Raw genomic sequence first — 19,545 nt, forward strand, 5'->3', positions numbered from 1 at the left:
TTCCTTCTGAAACTCTGCATGAAATACAAAATATTTTAAACAAAGATTTTTTAATATTCACCTTGGACCCCTCTATCAAACGGATATCTCCATTTCGACATTAGGTTTACAATTTCACAGAGTTTGATAAAAATATACAGTCACCCAAGAAAAGTGATACTTTTTCTGTCACGTCCATAACGCATCTTTTATTGGCGTTTTCTGGCATGCCCTAGATGTACTATGGGAATTGTTCTTGTTCTATCACTTCTCCAGTATGGTACAGCCTTAAAATATGCAACACCTGTTTAAATACTGGGAGACAATAAAACATGCACTGGGCCATTTGTTGCCATTTTGAGTTCAAGTGTCACGTCCATAACGCTGGAATTGCTCATAAACCAAATGTTTATCTATTAAATATACATCTCTTGGTTAATTGCCCTTTCCATTATTTTGGTGAATGTATGTATTCCTCTGTTTTAATAGGGTTACTGTACATTTTATAATTTCTTTAAGCCCAGGTGTTGTGTGTTTTAGATATCTGCTACTCACTGTCTACACATTACTGTGCACAAGTATTTTTTAAATAACATCCTGTTGTAAATGTTTATTTTAGGACATGTGCATAACTGAGTTGGCATGAAAAAAATGTTCCAGAAAAACGTGGTCTTTGCTTTGACTTGCTCTCAGCTTAGGTGGTCTTGCCTACAACACTATTGATAAAACATTAGTCAAGTCACTGATTTTATATAGCTCTTTTAATAATGGACAATGTTGAAAAGCAGCTTTCCAGAAAAATACAGACTTTAAATAAATGAACTCATAAATTTATCCCTCATAAATGTATTTATCCCTCCTGAGCAAGCCTCAGGAGGAGGTGGTGAGGAAAAACTCCCTCAGACAACACAAGGAGGAAACCTTGAGAGGAACCAGACTCACAAGGGAATCCATCTTCATTGGGGTGATGATAGATAGCGTGATTATAAATAAGTAACTTCTATAACTGTGTCCTATATAGTCACAAAGTATAACTGTGTAACCAGGAAATTCATTATAGTTTTAACATGAAGTCTATTTTGTTGAAGTTATAAACTATTCATTGATGAATAGCAAGATTTCATGACAACTGCAGTCCCAAAGTTATGGTGGCAATTATAGCCCTAAACAATTGTAGCAAAACAGCAAGTGCCCTGAGCCATCTTCTAAGCATATCTTTCAACTGTCCATATGGGGCCATCCTCCATAAGAGTGATGTGATGAGACTCCAGCCGGAAATAGGGCATCAGGATACATCCAAAGAGTAGGAGAGGCCAGCATCACAGGACTGACACGCAACTCAATAAAAAGAGAAAAACAGGTTATTGGGTATGCCCATTGTCACCTAATGGTTAAGAACAGTATACATTGTGTGCAGAGTGCAAGCAGGGACTCCAGCAAGACCAACTATGACAGCATAACAAAAAGGGAGAGCCAGAAGGTAACACAGACATGAGGGAGCCTTTGGATATAAAATGGCCAGCCACTCCTCCTGGGCACTCGAGAAGGACGTGGCACTGGAATATGGGCTTGGGCAGAGGTTTGGGTTCTGGTTGGGCTTTGAATGGGGGTAAGGACATAAGCAGAGGCTCTGGTAGGAGTTTAGATGTAGACTCAAACATGGGCATAAGCATGGGCATGGACTCTGGCATCCAGCTGCAACCAGAAGGCATGGCTGAGACACATGAATCATGATCTCAATTAAGGGGCAAGATTGGCAGAAGGGATTCCCAATGGTTGAATTAGATATTTGCTTATTGCATGCTGGGTACAAGTTACATTACATGGATACATGAAAACAGTCCAGTTCATTTGTATAGCGCTTTTAACAACAGACAGTGTTGCAAAGCAGCTTTACAGAAAATTAAAGACTTTAAACATGAGCAAATTTTACCCCCAATTTATTCCCAGTGAGCAAGCCTGTGGCAACGGTGGCAAGGAAAAATTCCCTCAGACGACATGAGGAAGAACTCTCGAGAGGAACCAGACTCAAAATGGAACCCATCCTCATTTGGGTGATAACAGATAGCGTGATTAGAAATAACTTGTTTCTATAACTGTTCCCTATAGTCACAAAGTACCAGGAAAAAAAAATCACTGTAGTTTTAACATGAAGTCTGTTTTGTTGAAGTTATAAACTGTTCATTGATGGAAACTTGAGTGCAAAACTGTTCATGACAACCAACTGCAGTTAGCAAGTCAACTGTAGTCCTCGGGCATACAGTAAATGTGTTACTGTAAGTGTCCAAAGCCGTTTCCCAAGTGCGACTTTCGACTGTCCATATGGGGCCGTCCTCCACAAGAGCAATGTGATGAGACTCCAACCAGACGTAGGGCATCAGGATGGATCAAGCAGGTCTGAGAAGCAGGAGAGGTCAGCATCTTACTGGTGTCTCAGGATCAACATGCAACTCAGAGAGACAGATGGGGGAGGGGAGAGGAACACAGGTTGTTGGGTATGCCCAATATCACCTAAAGAGTAAGAACAGGGCGGCACGGTGGTGTAGTGGTTAGCGCTGTCGCCTCACAGCAAGAAGGTCCTGGGTTCGAGCCCCGGGGCCGGCGAGGGCCTTTCGGTGTGGAGTTTGCATGTTCTCCCCGTGTCCGCGTGGGTTTCCTCCGGGTGCTCCGGTTTCCCCCACAGTCCAAAGACATGCAGGTTAGGTTAACTGGTGACTCTAAATTGACCGTAGGTGTGAATGGTTGTCTGTGTCTATGTGTCAGCCCTGTGATGACCTGGCGACTTGTCCAGGGTGTACCCCGCCTTTCGCCCATAGTCAGCTGGGATAGGCTCCAGCTTGCCTGCGACCCTGTAGAAGGATAAAGCGGCTAGAGATAATGAGATGAGATGAGTAAGAACAGTATATATTTTGCACTAAGTGCAAGCAGGGACTCCAGCAAAACTAACTAAAAGGGGACAGCCAGAAGGTAACACAGACATGAGGAAGCCCTGGGACATAAAGCAGCCAGCCACTACACAGTCAACAAACCTGAGTGAGGGGGCAACAGCATCCATACAACCCAGTTTACCAAAACACTATGCCTGAGGACCCTCCAGATCTACTCCTTTACCTAATAAAAACTATCAACAAAAGGCTTGACTAAACATATGTTTTCAGCCTAGACTTAAACACTGAGACTGTCTGAGTCCCAAACACAACTTGGAAGGCTGTTCCATAACTGTGCGGCTTTATAAGAAAAGGCTCTGCCCCCTGATGTAGCCTTCACTATATGAAATACCAGCAGATAGCCTGCACCTTTTGATCCAAGTATGCATGGCAAAGTACACATCCCCTTGGTCACAGACGTACACAAACCACACTCCTCAATGCCGAAACCCAGGACTGAACCAGGGACCTTCAGATCGTTAGTCTAATGCACTCCTGCTTGAGCCATTTCAGCAAGCCCAAAGAAAATAATACAAAAATTATGAATTCTGTTAAAAACACTGCCACCAAGCAATACAATACCGTGTAACAGAATACTACATACCATGTCAAATAATATTAAATTCTAGTTTTATGCAGGAATGCTCCTTTAACTCAATTGAGACTTGGTTAAAAAATTATAAGGAGTAAAAATGTGCATTTTTTTCCTCTTGGAAATACAATTATTGAATTTCAATAATACTTAAGTAAACTATACATCATCTAAAAATGCACTATATGGCCAAAAGTATGTTGCAATATGTTCCTGATGTGGGTGGAATACTGAAGTGTGGAAGGCGAGGACTCATGTTAACAGAAAATTTATTTCTGTATATCGTGCTTGATTTTCAGCTTACTATTTGCATTTTTACACACCCACTAACAGGTGTACTGACTGTCACTCACCTTCCCTGCTCTCCATTCACAAACCGATGCTTGGCCACACCCCTGCTGCCACATACGTGAACACCTGACCATAAACATCCATGCTTGTTGAATATCCCCTTCCAAAACCATGGGCATTTATATCAAGCTGGACTCCTCTTTAACAGCCTTTAATCTTCTGGGAAGACTTTTCATTAGATTTTGGAGTGTAGCTGTGGGGATGTGTTTATTCAGCCACAAGAGCTAATAGGTCAGGCATTGATGCTGGGTGAAGAGATCTGGGATGCAGTCGGCGTTCCAACACATCCTAAAGACATTTTGTAGAGTTGAGGTCAGGGCTCTGTGCAGAACACTGGAGTTCTTCTACTCCAACACACCCTGAGCTCATTTTGTGCACAGGGATATGGTCATGCTGGAACAGGTTTGGGCCCCGTCGTTCCAGTGAAGTAAATCATAATCCTACAGCACAAAAAGACAGACATTCTAGACAACTGTGCGCTTCCAAATTTATGGCAACAGTTTGGAGAAGAACCACATATGGATGTGATGGTCAGTTGTCCACATACTTTAGGCCATATACAGGGTGTTTCAAAAAAAATTTGATATTGAGATGTAAATATCCCAGAAACTACATAATCCAGGCAAATGAAACTGAAAAGGCTTAAATGTTGAGCAATATAAGATTTATTCCTCAAAATTTGAATGAGAAATTCAAAAAGGTATGTGGATTCCATGAACAATTTCACAAATTTTCAACTTGTTCGAGTGTACTCAAACACACAAAACGCCTTTTCTTTTCCAGTGCATGGCATTTCTATACCTAAACAAGATAAAAACAAAAAACATTAAACATAAAATTTTTGACCAGTTTCCACACACGCTGTTAAAATTTGAGGTCAATTGAATGAGAATTGGCCAAGTTATTGGATTGTGAAATGAGATCAAATTTTTTGAAACACCCTGTCAAGTATTTTCCACCCCTGTGCATAACGATCAGATACTTTAACTCTGGATTTCTTGCTCTTACGTTAAAACAAACAAACAAACAAACAAACAAACAAACAAACACTAGAAAAAGCACTCTGAGAGCGCAGACCTCCGCCAAGAATCCTTTAAAAAATTCCGGGATCCAGAAGGTGATCTGGATCACCGCCAAAATTTAATGGATTGTTACTTGTGCCCAGTCACACCTCTGGAAAAAATTTCAGAGCAATCCGTTCATAACTTTTTCCGTAATGTTGCTAACAGACAAACCAACAAACCAATGCTACCAAAAACATAACCTCCTTGGCGGAGGTAAAACAAAAAAACGCTTCCTGAACATCTAGACACAATAACAGTACCACAAAAACCTGTATTAAAGGTACATCAAATAAAGAAACCATGTTGAGTAAACAAGACATGTTTATTATTTAAACTATCACTTAAATAAAAAAAGTGCATAGAAAATAAACATGATTAGAAATTTTGCTTTTTACAGTTATGTACATTTTTTCCTCATACATTCGTTCTTAAGTAATTTGTGGTTTGTCAATGGGCTTTCCTTCATTTCTGTGAACACTGTTTGGGCAACTGGAGAACAAAGTAAAATAATATTACGCATTAACAAACACGGAACAATCAGAGCTAAAGCGACTAAGGAAGTGTTCATTAAAAAAAAAACAAAAAAACACAACAACAACAACCAAAAAAAAACCACCGAACATCAATGCCTGAAAAGGTGGACAAGCACAGGGTCTTTTTTGAAGGTCAATTTTTGAACACAAAGCAAAGCCAGTGTTTTGTAAAATGATAATACAGCACTGTAAGGTCCTACCATATGATGTGCACTTAGGACCATATATGATGTACCTTGGGGACATTACAGGACCCTTTACCTGCATATACAGATGTTTCAAAGGTGCACAAATAAATAAAATACTCATTACTGTTACTCATTACAGAACACGACAAAATATTTTACTGAATTTCAGACTGGAGAAAAGAGGTCTGGGGAAAACGGTCAGGTGAAAGATCGGGTTTTTGTTTGTTATTTTCTTGACAACCACAAATATCTGAAAAAGTACAAAGAGTAAAATCAAAACTACAGCATTGAAACAAATGGCTAACCTCAAACTTTACAACCACATCTTACATTTACTTTGTTTCATTGTATAAATATCTCTCAACCTACCCCCCCACTCCCAAAAAAAAAAAAAAAAAAGGAGGAAACAAATCCTAAGATCATAACTGCAATGCTCCAGTCAAAGAGCATACACAGGCACAGAAAAACAATACATAATGTCAATATTTAAAACGCTGCACATTAATCTAAACTGTATCTGTAACACAAAGTCATTATAGATTACACTGAACATTGCTATTAACCATTATGAAACTGTTGTTTGCTACTGTAACTACATTTGTCTGTCCATTCCATATACTGTGTAGATATTGTGAATATTGAAGTACAATTTACTATCCATACATATGTTTAGGTAGAATATATTCATTATGTGTGTCAGAATATGTATACATATATACTAAAGAGCAAGTACGGGAGAAGGTGTGGTACCACTGGTGTGGTGTGGAAGAATAAAGTCTAGGAACCTGGTAGCTTCTCAAACACTGACTGAACACCATATTTCACTGGTTTGTGGAGCATCTGAAGTTGCGATGAAACTAGTTTTATGGAAAATAGTCATTAACAAAGCCCTTAGGATTCGTAAAATCATAATCAGATCGACAGATGCAAGTTCTGTACAAAGATCACCGTTGCTGTACAATCTTCACCGACTAAAATGAAACATAAAGCTCTTCTGTAACGTCCCTGCCTTTCACATTGGAACAATCATTAAAAAAAGTTACTATGATAAAAGATCAATCGTAAAATTCAAATAATACATTCAACGAAGGCCTAGCTGCAGAGTTCGGCCCGGCCCTGTGCCGCATCCAGAGAGCCGGACTTAGAGGAACTCAAATACCTGAATCGATGACGAGACCCACATCGCAAGGAGCATGGCAAGAAGCTCCCAGCAAGAATCTGCGGCAACACCATCAAACCCACAAATCCAGAAAGTGTAATCTGAAAAAGCAGCCAATTAACAGCTATATAAAGCATAATTAATCTCTCATTGTGTTGTCATGAATCTGGAAATAAGGCTTGAGGAATCTGCAACTGCCTTAAAAACATATATTAGAGTTCACATGAGGCAATAAGACAATGCTACACAGAAACTGGCCTTTTAATGGCTCGTTCTCGAAAACAAGAGCCAGAGGTGCACACCACAGCAATTGAGTGAGTTTTGTCTGGAGGTATGTACACATCCCCTAGGCTTTCTGCAACATCAGTAAGCTCTCTCACATTATCCCTTTTATACAACTCAGTTTTGACTGTCAAGAAGACAAAAGTATAAGCGTAAATCAGTTTGCATCCACAAGAAATTGGTTTGCTCAACAAAGTGTAATACTTCCACAATTATTAAGACCTTTAGAAGGGCATGCATTACAAGTCTTGCAGTATTCTCTCAAGATGTGTCTCCACCCTAAAGAGAGAGCGCTCCTCAATACATGTCTGTCTCTTATCAGCCATGACAAATGATTGGATTCATCCAGGAATTAACAGATGGACAAAACAATTGTAAAAGAAGGCACCACACCGTTGCTATTAAAATGTACAGGACAGACATACATGGGAAGTCTAAACTACATCACCAAATCAATTTATTGTGAAAGAAATAAGGGGAGGGCTAAAACTATTGAGAAAAAGGAACGAAACATACAAAAAGAGCACATTTGTGTGCTTTTAATGGCTAGCAAGAGCCTCCATGCAGTGCCAAGGCAACATGTGTCAAGCTGGGAAGAAGACTGATGTTCAGTGCACAAAACAGGGAGAATGAGTTTTCCTCCAAATATAGTGCTTTCGAAAAAAGTTTTCATGGGCTAGCCTCCGCGGCAGATTCTTTCGGGTATACTCGTATCTATGAAAATATTTTTTTTTACAATAATAAAAATAGATGGAGTAAACTTTGCAGTTGCTTAAATGTAAAATGATTTCAAGCATTTTTACTATTCATCGTTTCTCCCCATAAAACTGCTGCCCTTTGCATGAGAAACAGCACAGAGGGGACTTTAAGGGAAGGTTGGTATTTGTATACGTGATATTAAGGCTGCCATTGGAGGAGACATGCCGTTTCAACAGACGAGCACTTGTACCTAAATGCTTTTCAGCCTACGCTAATTATATGCCATCATCTGAAATGTTTGTGACTAACTTGGATTGGCAATGAGAGCAACTGGTGGACTGCACACTATGGGAACAACTACGGCTTTCGGTCTTTGGAATAGAAAAAAAAAAGAGAATAAAGAAAAAAGCCAAACTGTTTAAAAAAAAAAAAGTACACTATAAAAAAATAATGACAAGCATTAGTGTTGTAAATCACTATCTACTACAAAATGTTGGTAAAATAAATACAATATTTTATTAAAAATATAAATATCAATAAGTGCTATTCACTAGTGAGTGCTTTTCAGATCTTTTTATATAGAAAAATATACATATTATTTACATATGAAAGGAAATAATGACATTTACTTATCTACAAAAAAACAAACAGGAAAAGCAACATTTAAAAATGACTCATCCCTCTTGAGAAAACATTTGGATGCCATTGGGTTTTTTGAGTAAATACTATCAGCTACAGGCCTTAAAACATGCACATACTAAATTTCCTTATTACAAATATCAGTCCAAGTTACTAGAAAAATTGATGAAGTAAAATTAAGCAATCCCACCCGCCCATTAAATTTCTTTAGTCCCTTGGCTGTCAGTCCACCAGAATCTCAGCACATCCAGCCTCCAATGATACCTCCAGGGGTTATTACTTCTTAAACAGTTTAGATGCACACATTTCTCCCCCCTACCCCTGCTTTGATAAAAACTTACACATGTCCATCACCGGGAACAAAGAGCTCCCTCTAGCTTTCTCAATCCATCAGTCCAAGGGTTCGGGTTAGCATATACACATAGACCACATCACCAGAAGGAGAAGGCGTTGATGTACATTCAGAAAGGGAGATTTGATGGTTGATTTTAAAAAAAGCCAAGCCAAACAAAACACAATGGACCCTTCACAATTCTTCTAACAAAAAAAAAAAAAGTGTACCGTTCTCTTAGAAAAATTGCACTTTGGTGTCAAATAAAACAATGTGGCAATTCCATCATATCCCCCCCCCACATTCCATAGGCATGGGCAGATGAGACTCAACATTACACATTTGGAATTCGTAATGAAGATTTGGGCTAAATAGGGTACACGATTTGATAAGAAGCAGACCGCTCATCTTCGACTGGCCTGTTTTGGTAGGCGTGGGGAGAGCTCCACTGAAGAAGTCCTTTTATTCATTGTGACATTGCTCTTGAAACCTTTCCTGAATCAACTTGAGGCACAGTGCCATAATCCCTCTGAAAACCTGAGCCTGTGTCAATAAATAACCATATTATTCAAAATACACACATTGACAAAAACACTGTTTCGTTTGGAAGGACAGGGTTCAGTTAAAAGTAAGAAAAGGGAGAGGTGTTAATTAAGGAACTTGCGACACTTTTTGGCCCCACAGTTGCAAGGCAGCTTATTGCCTGGTTCCTCGATGGGGAACTTGTAGTCGTATGTGAGCTCTTCGCCCCTGTAGATTTTCCGCAATGCAAAAATGACTATGTGCTTTTGCCCATCGATATTGACCACACGGGAGTAGCAGTTGGGCTCACAGGAGTGGTTGATGAAACGAGCAGAGTTGCCATGCATGGTGGCATCTACCACCTCATAGTCATCGATGCGAAACATGTAGCAGCCAATTCCCTGGTAAAGAAAAGAAAGATTAAAAATCACATCGTCATTCACGCCAAGATTATACTGTTAGTACAGTGCTTTGCATAAGTATCTGCACTGTGAACGTTTCGATATGTTGTACTCTTACAACCTGAAACTGAAATCCAGGATATTTAACAGTTGTTCCACGAAATCGAGTCGTACATAAGTTGATAGCCGGCGAGACGCATAGCACCGAGGTTGAAACTGTCTTATTCTATCCACATTCACTGGATTTTGAGAAATGGAGCATTTTTACTTTAACAAATTCAATTAAAAAAACAAAACAAAAAAAACCAAACACCTTTATACAAAACCATTTCTGCTTAAGGCCCGGTCACACAGCGCTTTACGGCTTTATCACGGCCAAAACCCGTCAAAAAGTGCTCTCCCGTGAAGCAGACGATATTGTTCGTGTTGATGTCGAAGTTAAGACGTGTTACAGTCGATATACAGACGTGACAGGACGCAGGGGAAAATCGGAACGGCGTCGGACGCGGCAAAAAGTTTTGGACTGCTCAAAACTTTAGACCGCGGACAACCACGGCCGGCACACGTGGTAAAGACGTGCAACACATGTGAAAAACACGTGATAATCAGTGTCCCGGCCGTTATTAAAACTTGGGGAGACGTGGTAAGACGCGAAAGTTTGGCGGTCTATCACGGGCAGAGCACGGTCATCGGACGGGTGTTACGCGTTGGTATCACGGGATATACCGTGTGTTTAGCGGCTTATCACTGAGAAATGGATTTTTCCGCGTACATAGCACTGTCTAAGCCCGTTAAACGACGTCTCAAACAAGTTCTAAATTCGATTGATCACTGTCTAATCACTTCTGCTTTGCGGCATGTATAAATACCGTAATTTTCTGAGACCTCGGCACTTGCAGTCTAGATGTCAAGGGGTGAACATGAACCCTCAACGCTGTGATGTCCTCATCTTAATGCTCCAGCACCAACAGAACCAACTGATACAGGCTCAACATATCCTACCGCTTTTATATGCGCAGCAAGCCGCTCTTCCAACGACGCTGAGCCGCGGTTACCCGTGATTTGGCAGTGCTGCAGCAGTGAAACAGCCGCCGACGGCCATACCCCGTACAAAGCACGGCAAAGCCAAAATTGACCAAAAATTACCACTTACGACCACGTCCACCAGATTTTTGTATCTTTTTGTACGTGATATAGACGCGGAGTGCTGTGTGACCGGGCCTTTAGATTGTAAACAAACCAGCAAAATAATAGCAATTTGTGAAAATTCTATAGTAATTTATGAAAAAACAAACAAACAAACAAACAAACAAACAAACAAACAAACAAACAAACAAACAAACAAACACCACTACCACCACACATCAAATACTTTTATTCCATATTTTGACACTTTTTTTTTTTGTATTGTTTGGGGTTTTGTTTTTGAGTGGAGTTTTTATTTCGTCCTCAGTTGGTTCAGCAACATGCTCTACCATTTTGTTCTTCTTCTTTAGGATTTTTTGGTGGTTGGCAAACCAACTTAGATTTTTTTGGGGGGGGGGGGGGAGGGGGCGACAATTTTTCTTTTAGCCATTTCAGTTTCTTTTAAATACTTGAGAAAGTGATCTGTCTGACTTGATGCTTTTCCTAGCGCCTTTATGTTTTTCTCTACTCACAGTATATGAGCCGATAGCCTCATAGTAGAGTAGCCAATCAGAACGCACAATTGCTCATATCCAGGGAATGTGGATAGAATAATATAGATTATTTTTGTGTAGATTCACAACATATCCTCGTTAGATCCATTTCAGTTCCATGCTGTTATCACGGGTGTATCGATATGATATGGTAGTGTCTTGATATGATACGCATATCCTTACAATCTCAGAGTGGGCGGAATGGTATGCTAGCTCTCCCCAGACACTTGTGATTAGCAAGTGGCAATGAGCTCGTGTATGCAAAAGAGGGTAGATAGCATTTTCTTGTGAGCGTTACTCTGCCTGTGACACAGCATGAGCAGTACACAAAGATGTAGTTAGGTAGCTTCATGTGTCTCAGAGCAGTTGATGGTTGTCATGTGAAAGGGGAGAGCTGGCTGAGCGGTAGGAATTGGCTGGTGACCAAATTGGGGGATAAAGAAATAAGTGACCATGCAAAGCTTGGAGTCAAAAGGTCAAAAATGTATACATCTCCCAATAGCCAAATTTTTGGGCTAGTTTCAAGTCTTTTGGTGTGTTTTTTGGATACAGTTGGGCTGAACAATTTTGCCAAAACCAGCAACCCTGATAGCAAGCAGAGCGTGCGCGCGCACACACACACACACACCATACGCAACACTGTACCATGCACAAGTTAGTATGTTAGAGTACAAGTGTTTACCTTGGCATCATAGTACTTTTCTCGTTTGTCAGTAAGGACAGAGCGAATGACATTGCCCGAATACTCAATCACCATCTCACCAGCATCAATGTTTCTCTTGCAGAACAGACCACGGCCGTGTATGGCTGACCTGCCGACAGTAACATGATTTGCGTGAGAATACTTTGCTCTTTATTTTGGTTGAAGAGCCAATAAAAGTTTGAAGCAAACAGAAGTCTGTACCTGTATACGCCTACAGAGTCTCTGGATGTTTTCTTCAAGTGTCTGAACCTGGCAGCCAGAGGCACGTCTGTGCTGGTGCCCCGTCTGCAAGACCAACAAAAGGACGATATTATTGACCACAGAATAGACAAAAACTGAGGAAATTAAGGTAAGGTGGACGTAAAGACAGACCGAGCAGATTTGAACTGCTCTTCTTCCTCCTCCTCTTGAGGGTTGTACTCAGGTGGTTGCCGATATTTGGAAGCCAGGAAGTTGAACATGTCCAAAACAGACCTCCTTCAGGAACAGCCAGAAAGAAATCAAGAGCAACACAAAATCAGCATAATTACTAACCTCCAACAACAGGTGTATAACCACTCCCCACCCCCAAAGCAAACAAACGGAGGACTTTCACATGAGGTCAGGTCATCGCAACTGTGGATTTGTTTATGCAGCCATGTTGCCTGGTGAGCTTTGTATTCGACAGTGACCGACATGAGTGTACGCGAGTGATTGCAAGTCCAATTCATTAAACATCTACAGATAAACTTGCAGAAGTTCCATCTAAAAGAACAATCCCAGAGACCTGTAATGCTTTTGGATGTAATAACAGACGTGGAGATAAGCCTGGTTTAACTTTTCGCCGCTTCCCAGTGAACCCAGAAATACAAGAAAAATGGCGAGCTGCAGTTAAACAGAAGACTAGATGAGGAAAACATTCCCGTGTGTGTGGAGAACATTTTATATCAGGTTAGTGTGAAGGCTCTCTGCCTGTTTAAAATGCATCTCTGGATGTGGGCTTTGGACAGGATATATTTTATTAGACCTAATGCTTGGCTTGACTAGCAGCATTTTTGTTATGTACTGATGATGTAGACTCAGCTAAACGCCATAAAATATGCTATATCTTGGCCCTGGCTTGTTTATTACTATTAGAAGTCCACGTTTGAGTTTACCTTTGTAATAATAAGGTGTTTTTCTTTATCGGGAATTTCCCGTAACATTCCGGCACAAAACCTGCCTTGAAATACTGGTAGTCATCTGTACTTTAGCATCGCTGGTGTATTTAGAAGTCCCAAACACTAAATAGTTCAGGATGTCATAGTGTCCTAAATCCGGTAGCTGGTTTGCCGAACACTTTTCAAGTGGAATAAATACGTGTGGGTAAATTAAGAAGTAGCCTTTATTTTTGTCACATGTAAACTCAAGCACAGCAAAATTACTCCTCTGAAGTGGTGAACGCACACAGAGTAGTATGCGCAGAATAAATAAATAAATACGGGTAAATAATAAATAAATACATTTGTAGGCAAGTTATATGGATCTGTGATGCCTGCATGTTTCAGCTTTTGGATGTAATGCGATCTGCTGGTATAATCTACATTTTTAAATTGTTTCAGCGTGATTGTACTGACTGCAGTTGTCTCGATTTTCATTATCAACTGTCGTGGCTGTTTCTTTGTTCACCCGGCAATATGGCCGACGCTGTGCGATAAACAAAAATCTATGACGTCAGTGAAAGTCCTTTATCGAGGGACTTTCACAGTGATCAAACCAATTACATTAATATGCTGCTAACTACAACAGAATGTAGCACAAGAACAGGTTTAGACTAACAAGATAATATTCAGAGAAGAAAGCCAACACGACAAAAAAGCTTTCTATTACTTTTATGAGACTGTCTAAAACTAACCATCTATTAATTAGTTTCTTAATTTATTGTGAATATGCTGAAGTATCAGACGACAAATTTATTGTCACTGAGTAATCCTAGATTATAACATGATCCATCTTTGCACATTTGTTTCTGGACTTCAGCATAACTTGGATACTAACCTATAAAATGGCGTTTTTGGTACCACAATTGCACAGTGGTGTACTCAATGGAAAAAAAAAAACAGGTAATTTTTTACCATTAGAATTGTAGTAAGCATGTAGAGTTTGCACTCGATTCACATGTTAACTAATTATACACCATGAAGAAAGTGTGAAGCTTAGGGGTGAAAAATGATGTGAGCAGTGCCTCATAATTCAGTGGTCTCAACTCCAAACATGACTCATTGTGCAAGCACAACAGAAGGCCAAGCCGTAAAGGCAGTGCGACATACCTGTGGTGGACCTCAGCACGAGCAGATCCATGAGGGTTAAGAGGAGGTTCATCCACTTCCTCTGGTTTGTGGAAGCGGAACCTATAGTTTCTGCAGTATCTGGCACCGTATAGCTGCTCCAAAAGAAAAACTACAGCATCGTGGACAACACCCAGCATCCGCAGCCCGTTCACTCCTGACAAAACCATGAAGCAAAGCAGAAAGGTATAAAAGTATTTATATAGGCAATTCGTAGATACATAACACTAATTTGAATATTATGCAGATCATATGACATGTATGTGTCTACCATCAAAAGAGAGCTCTTTGAGTTTGGCGTTTGAGCGTGCCTCCTGAACTTTATCTGTGAGAGATTTCCAGGCCTCTGCAAGCAAGAAAGCAAAGATAGCAATAAAGCAAAGTTAAATAAGAACACTTCCTATATTTAAAATTTTATTCAACTACCACTGATGAACACAATTTCTTTTCACCATGCTATTTTATTAACATTACTAACATTAACATTATTAACATTACTCATGGCTTGTGTGATAGGATATCTTACAAGATTACGCTGCCACAATATTCAATTATGTTTATTTCACTTACAGTGGTGCTTGAAAGTTTGTGAACCCTTTAGAATTTTCTATATTTCTGCATAAATATGACCTGAAACATCATCAGATTTTCACACAAGTTCTAAAAGTAGATAAAGAGAACCCAGTTAAACAAATGAGACAAAAATATTATACTTGGTCATTTATTTATTGAGGAAAATGATTCAATATTACATATCTGTGAGTGGCAAAAGTATGTGAACCTCTAGGATTAGCAGTTAATTTGAAGGTGAAATTAGAGTCAGGTGTTTTCAATCAATGGGATGACAATCAGGTGTGAGTGGGCACCCTGTTTTATTTAAAGAACAGGGATCTGTCAAAGTCTGATCTTCACAACACGTTTGTGGAAGTGTATCATGGCACGAACAAAGGAGATTTCTGAGGACCTCAGAAAAAGCGTTGTTGATGTTCATCAGGCTGGAAAAGGTTACAAAACCATCTCTAAAGAGTTTGGACTCCACCAATCCACAGTCAGACAGATTGTGTACAAATGGAGGAAATTCAAGACCATTGTTACCCTCCCCAGGAGTGGTTGACCAACAAAGATCACTCCAAGAGCAAGGCGTGTAATAGTCAGCGAGGTCGCAAAGGACCCCAGGGTAACTTCTAAGCAACTGAAGGCCTCTCTCACATTGGCTAATGTTCATGAGTCCACCATCAGGAGAACACTGAACAACAATGGTGTGCATGGCAGGGTTACAAGGAGAAAGCCACTGCTCTCCAAAAAGAACATCGCTGCTCGTCTGTAGTTTACTAAAGATCGCGTGGACAAGCCAGAAGGCGACTGGAAAACTGTTTTGTGGACGGATGAGACCAAAATATAACTTTTTGGTTTAAATGAGAAGCGTTATGTTTGGAGAAAGGAAAAACACTGCATTCCAGCCTAAGAACCTTATCCCATCTGTGAAACATGGTGGTGGTAGTATCATGGTTTGGGCCTGTTTTGCTGCATCTGGGCCAGGACGGCTTGCCATCATTGATGGAACAATGAATTCTGAATTATACCAGTGAATTCTAAAGGAAAATGTCAGGACATCTGTCCATGAACTGAATCTCAAGAGAAGGTGGGTCATGCAGCAAGACAACGACCCTAAGCACACAAGTCGTTCTACCCAAGAATGGTTAAAGAAGAATAAAGTGAATGTTTTGGAATGGCCAAGTCAAAGTCCTGACCTTAATCCAATGGAAATGTTGTGGAAGGACCTGAAGCGAGCAGTTCATGTGAGGAAACCCAACAACATCCCAGAGTTGAAGCTGTTCTGTACGGAGGAATGGGCTAAAATTCCTCCAAGCCGGTGTGCAGGACTGATCAACAGTTACCGGAAACATTTAGTTGCAGTTATTGCTGCACAAGGGGGTCACACCAGATACTGAAAGCAAAGGTTCACATACTTTTGCCACTCACAGATATGCAATATTGGCTCATTTTCCTCAATAAATAAATGACCAAGAATAATATTTTTGTCTCATTTGTTTAACTGGGTTCTCTTTATCTACTTTTAGGACTTGTGTGAAAATCTGATGATGTTTTAGGTCATATTTATGCAGAAATATAGAAAATTCTAAAGGGTTCACAAACTTTCAAGCACCACTGTATATTACCAGACCTGCAAAACTTGACTTTTTTTGTAGGCGCGCCACAATTTAACAATCTCTCAGAAACCTGCCAAAAGGAAGTCTTTTTCTCCCCAATAAAATGGGAAATGAGCCACATATAAATATGGAATGACCTGCACAGGCGTTTTGAGCTCTTGAAATATTAACCGACAATTCCTGGAAGCTCCACCCCTTCTTACACGCTGTCAAATAGTGTAGCATTCTCCATTTACTGTTACAGTAAATGGAGAATGTTTTGAGTTCATTAATATGATATTTCACATCCATCGCTGTATGTTTGACTTCGCTAACATTAGACTTATGTTTTTTAACATCACTTAACTATACAGTACTGTGCAAAAGTCTGGACACCCTATTCTTTTTTTTTTTTCCATACAAACTTTGATATAGATTTCCATTTTATGACTTCTACATTATCAAATCAGTACAAAAACATTTTAGGAGTTCCAGACATTTAATTTTGTGCTGGAAAATGAATGTTACTGAAAAAAAAAAAAAAAGTTTGTATCTGAGCAGCATATAAGAGAGGACTTTTCAGATTGGAGGGAAAAAAAAAAAAACCATAATGAAGGCTGCTGGGTTTTAGTGCAAAATGAAGAAGCGAGTGTGACAGTCAAAGTGTCCAGAAGAACTGTGGCTGGTTCTGGAAGATGCTCAGTAAAACCTACAGCTCATTTCTGCATAAAACTGCACTCAGTGGACCTGAAACTACTTTTTTTTTTTTTAAGCAAAGGGTCACCTCACACAAAATGCTGACTGTTTCATTTATTATGGCTTACTGCTGTTTATAATTTTTTTTTTTTTTAACATTGAAACATTTCATATTTTTTAAGCCATATTTGGCCTATGGCATTTCTTTACATGTGCCCAAGACTTTTGCACAGTACGGTGTGTATTAGGGATATCACTGACAAAAACTGAACTTTTGGTTTTTGGCTGAAAGAGGAAAAAAAAGAGAGGAAGATTTTGGGCCAAAAAGATTAAATAGGCCTATAAAGAAGTGTCAAACCTAACATATTACAAATAATGTTCATGGTGATAATTCGAAAATGACTGACATTTTTTTTTGACTGGAAACGTCAGCCATGTGTATGAGACATGAGTCTTCTGTGTATTTTTTACTGTGAACTACTGCAGAATTGCCTTAAAATGCACCATCTAGTTGCAGTTCCTGGCTGCACAGCTTGTAATATCATGCCCACCTAAGCCTGAAATTTGGGAAATGTTTGCTTTCCTGTCTTTTCTTTAGGGTATCGGTTCTGGGTAATTAAGTACTTTGTTTACTGCGACATTTTAAAATAATTTAAATTCCTGCTATAAATCCTTTATTGTGCAAATAATATATATATATATATATATATATATATATATATATATATATATATACACACACACACACACACACATACACACACACAACCCCGATTCCAAACAAGTTGGGACAAAGTACAAATTGTAAATAAAAACGGAATGCAATGATGTGGAAGTTTCCAAATTCCATATTTTATTCAGAATAGAACATAGATGACATATCAAATGTTTAAACTGAGAAAATGTATCATTTAAAAAGAGAAAAATTAGGTGATTTTAAATTTCATGACAACATCTCAAAAAAGTTGGGACAAGGCCATGTTTACCACTGTGAGACATCCCCTTTTCTCTTTACAACAGTCTGTAAACGTCTGGGGACTGAGGAGACAAGTTGCTCAAGTTTAGGGATAGGAATGTTAACCCATTCTTGTCTAATGTAGGATTCTAGTTGCTCAACTGTCTTAGGTCTTTTTTGTCGTATCTTCCGTTTTATGATGCGCCAAATGTTTTCTATGGGTGAAAGATCTGGACTGCAGGTTGGCCAGTTCAGTACCCGGACCCTTCTTCTACGCAGCCATGATGCTGTAATTGATGCAGTATGTGGTTTGGCATTGTCGTGTTGGAAAATGCAAGGTCTTCCCTGAAAGAGACGTCGTCTGGATGGGAGCATATGTTGCTCTAGAACCTGGATATACCTTTCAGCATTGATGGTGTCTTTCCAGATGTGTAAGCTGCCCATGCCACACGCACTAATGCAAGCCCATACCATCAGAGATGCAGGCTTCTGAACTGAGCGCTGATAACAACTTGGGTCGTCCTTCTCCTCTTTAGTCCGAATGACACGGCGTCCCTGATTTCCATAAAGAACTTCAAATTTTGATTTGTCTGACCACAGAACAGTTTTCCACTTTGCCACAGTCCATTTTAAATGAGCCTTGGCCCAGAGAAGACGTCTGCGCTTCTGGATCATGTTTAGATACGGCTTCTTCTTTGAACTATAGAGTTTTAGCTGGCAACGGCGGATAGCACGGTGAATTGTGTTCACAGATAATGTTTTCTGGAAATATTCCTGAGCCCATTTTGTGATTTCCAATACAGAAGCATGCCTGTATGTGATGCAGTGCCGTCTAAGGGCCCGAAGATCACGGGCACCCAGTATGGTTTTCCGGCCTTGACCCTTACGCACAGAGATTCTTCCAGATTCTCTGAATCTTTTGATGATATTATGCACTGTAGATGATGATATGTTCAAACTCTTTGCAATTTTACACTGTCGAACTCCTTTCTGATATTGCTCCACTATTTGTCGGCGCAGAATTAGGGGGATTGGTGATCCTCTTCCCATCTTTACTTCTGAGAGCTGCTGCCACTCCAAGATGCTCTTTTTATACCCAGTCATGTTAATGACCTATTGCCAATTGACCTAATGAGTTGCAATTTGGTCCTCCAGCTCTTTTTTGTACCTTTAACTTTTCCAGCCTCTTATTGCCCCTGTCCCAACTTTTTTGAGATGTTGCTGTGATGAAATTTCAAATGAGCCAATATTCGGCATGAAATTTCAAAATGTCTCACTTTCGACATTTGATATGTTGTCTATGTTCTATTGTGAATACAATATCAGTTTTTGAGATTTGTAAATTATTGCATTCTGTTTTTATTTACAATTTGTACTTTGTCCCAACTT

The 19,545-nt window shown here is 39.7% G+C and overlaps 1 protein-coding gene across 2 annotated transcripts in view; it reads right to left on the reverse strand.

The window, feature by feature from the left end:
* Window positions 1–5,216: 5,216 nt before the first annotated feature.
* Window positions 5,217–19,545, reverse strand: part of kmt2a (lysine (K)-specific methyltransferase 2A) — a 94,099-nt gene continuing 79,770 nt past the window's right edge. For both annotated transcript variants that reach the window (XM_060943863.1, XM_060943862.1), the window contains exons 30-35: window positions 14,627–14,701; window positions 14,338–14,512; window positions 12,422–12,526; window positions 12,251–12,334; window positions 12,029–12,158; window positions 5,217–9,667 (exon numbers count right to left, since the gene is read on the reverse strand). In XM_060943863.1, coding sequence (XP_060799846.1) covers window positions 9,392–9,667; window positions 12,029–12,158; window positions 12,251–12,334; window positions 12,422–12,526; window positions 14,338–14,512; window positions 14,627–14,701 — 845 coding nt within the window. In that variant the 3' untranslated portion in view covers window positions 5,217–9,391. The remainder of the gene's footprint in view (window positions 9,668–12,028; window positions 12,159–12,250; window positions 12,335–12,421; window positions 12,527–14,337; window positions 14,513–14,626; window positions 14,702–19,545) is intronic.

This window comes from Neoarius graeffei, chromosome 17 (genome assembly GCF_027579695.1).
Source record: "Neoarius graeffei isolate fNeoGra1 chromosome 17, fNeoGra1.pri, whole genome shotgun sequence".
Lineage (NCBI taxonomy): Eukaryota > Metazoa > Chordata > Actinopteri > Siluriformes > Ariidae > Neoarius > Neoarius graeffei.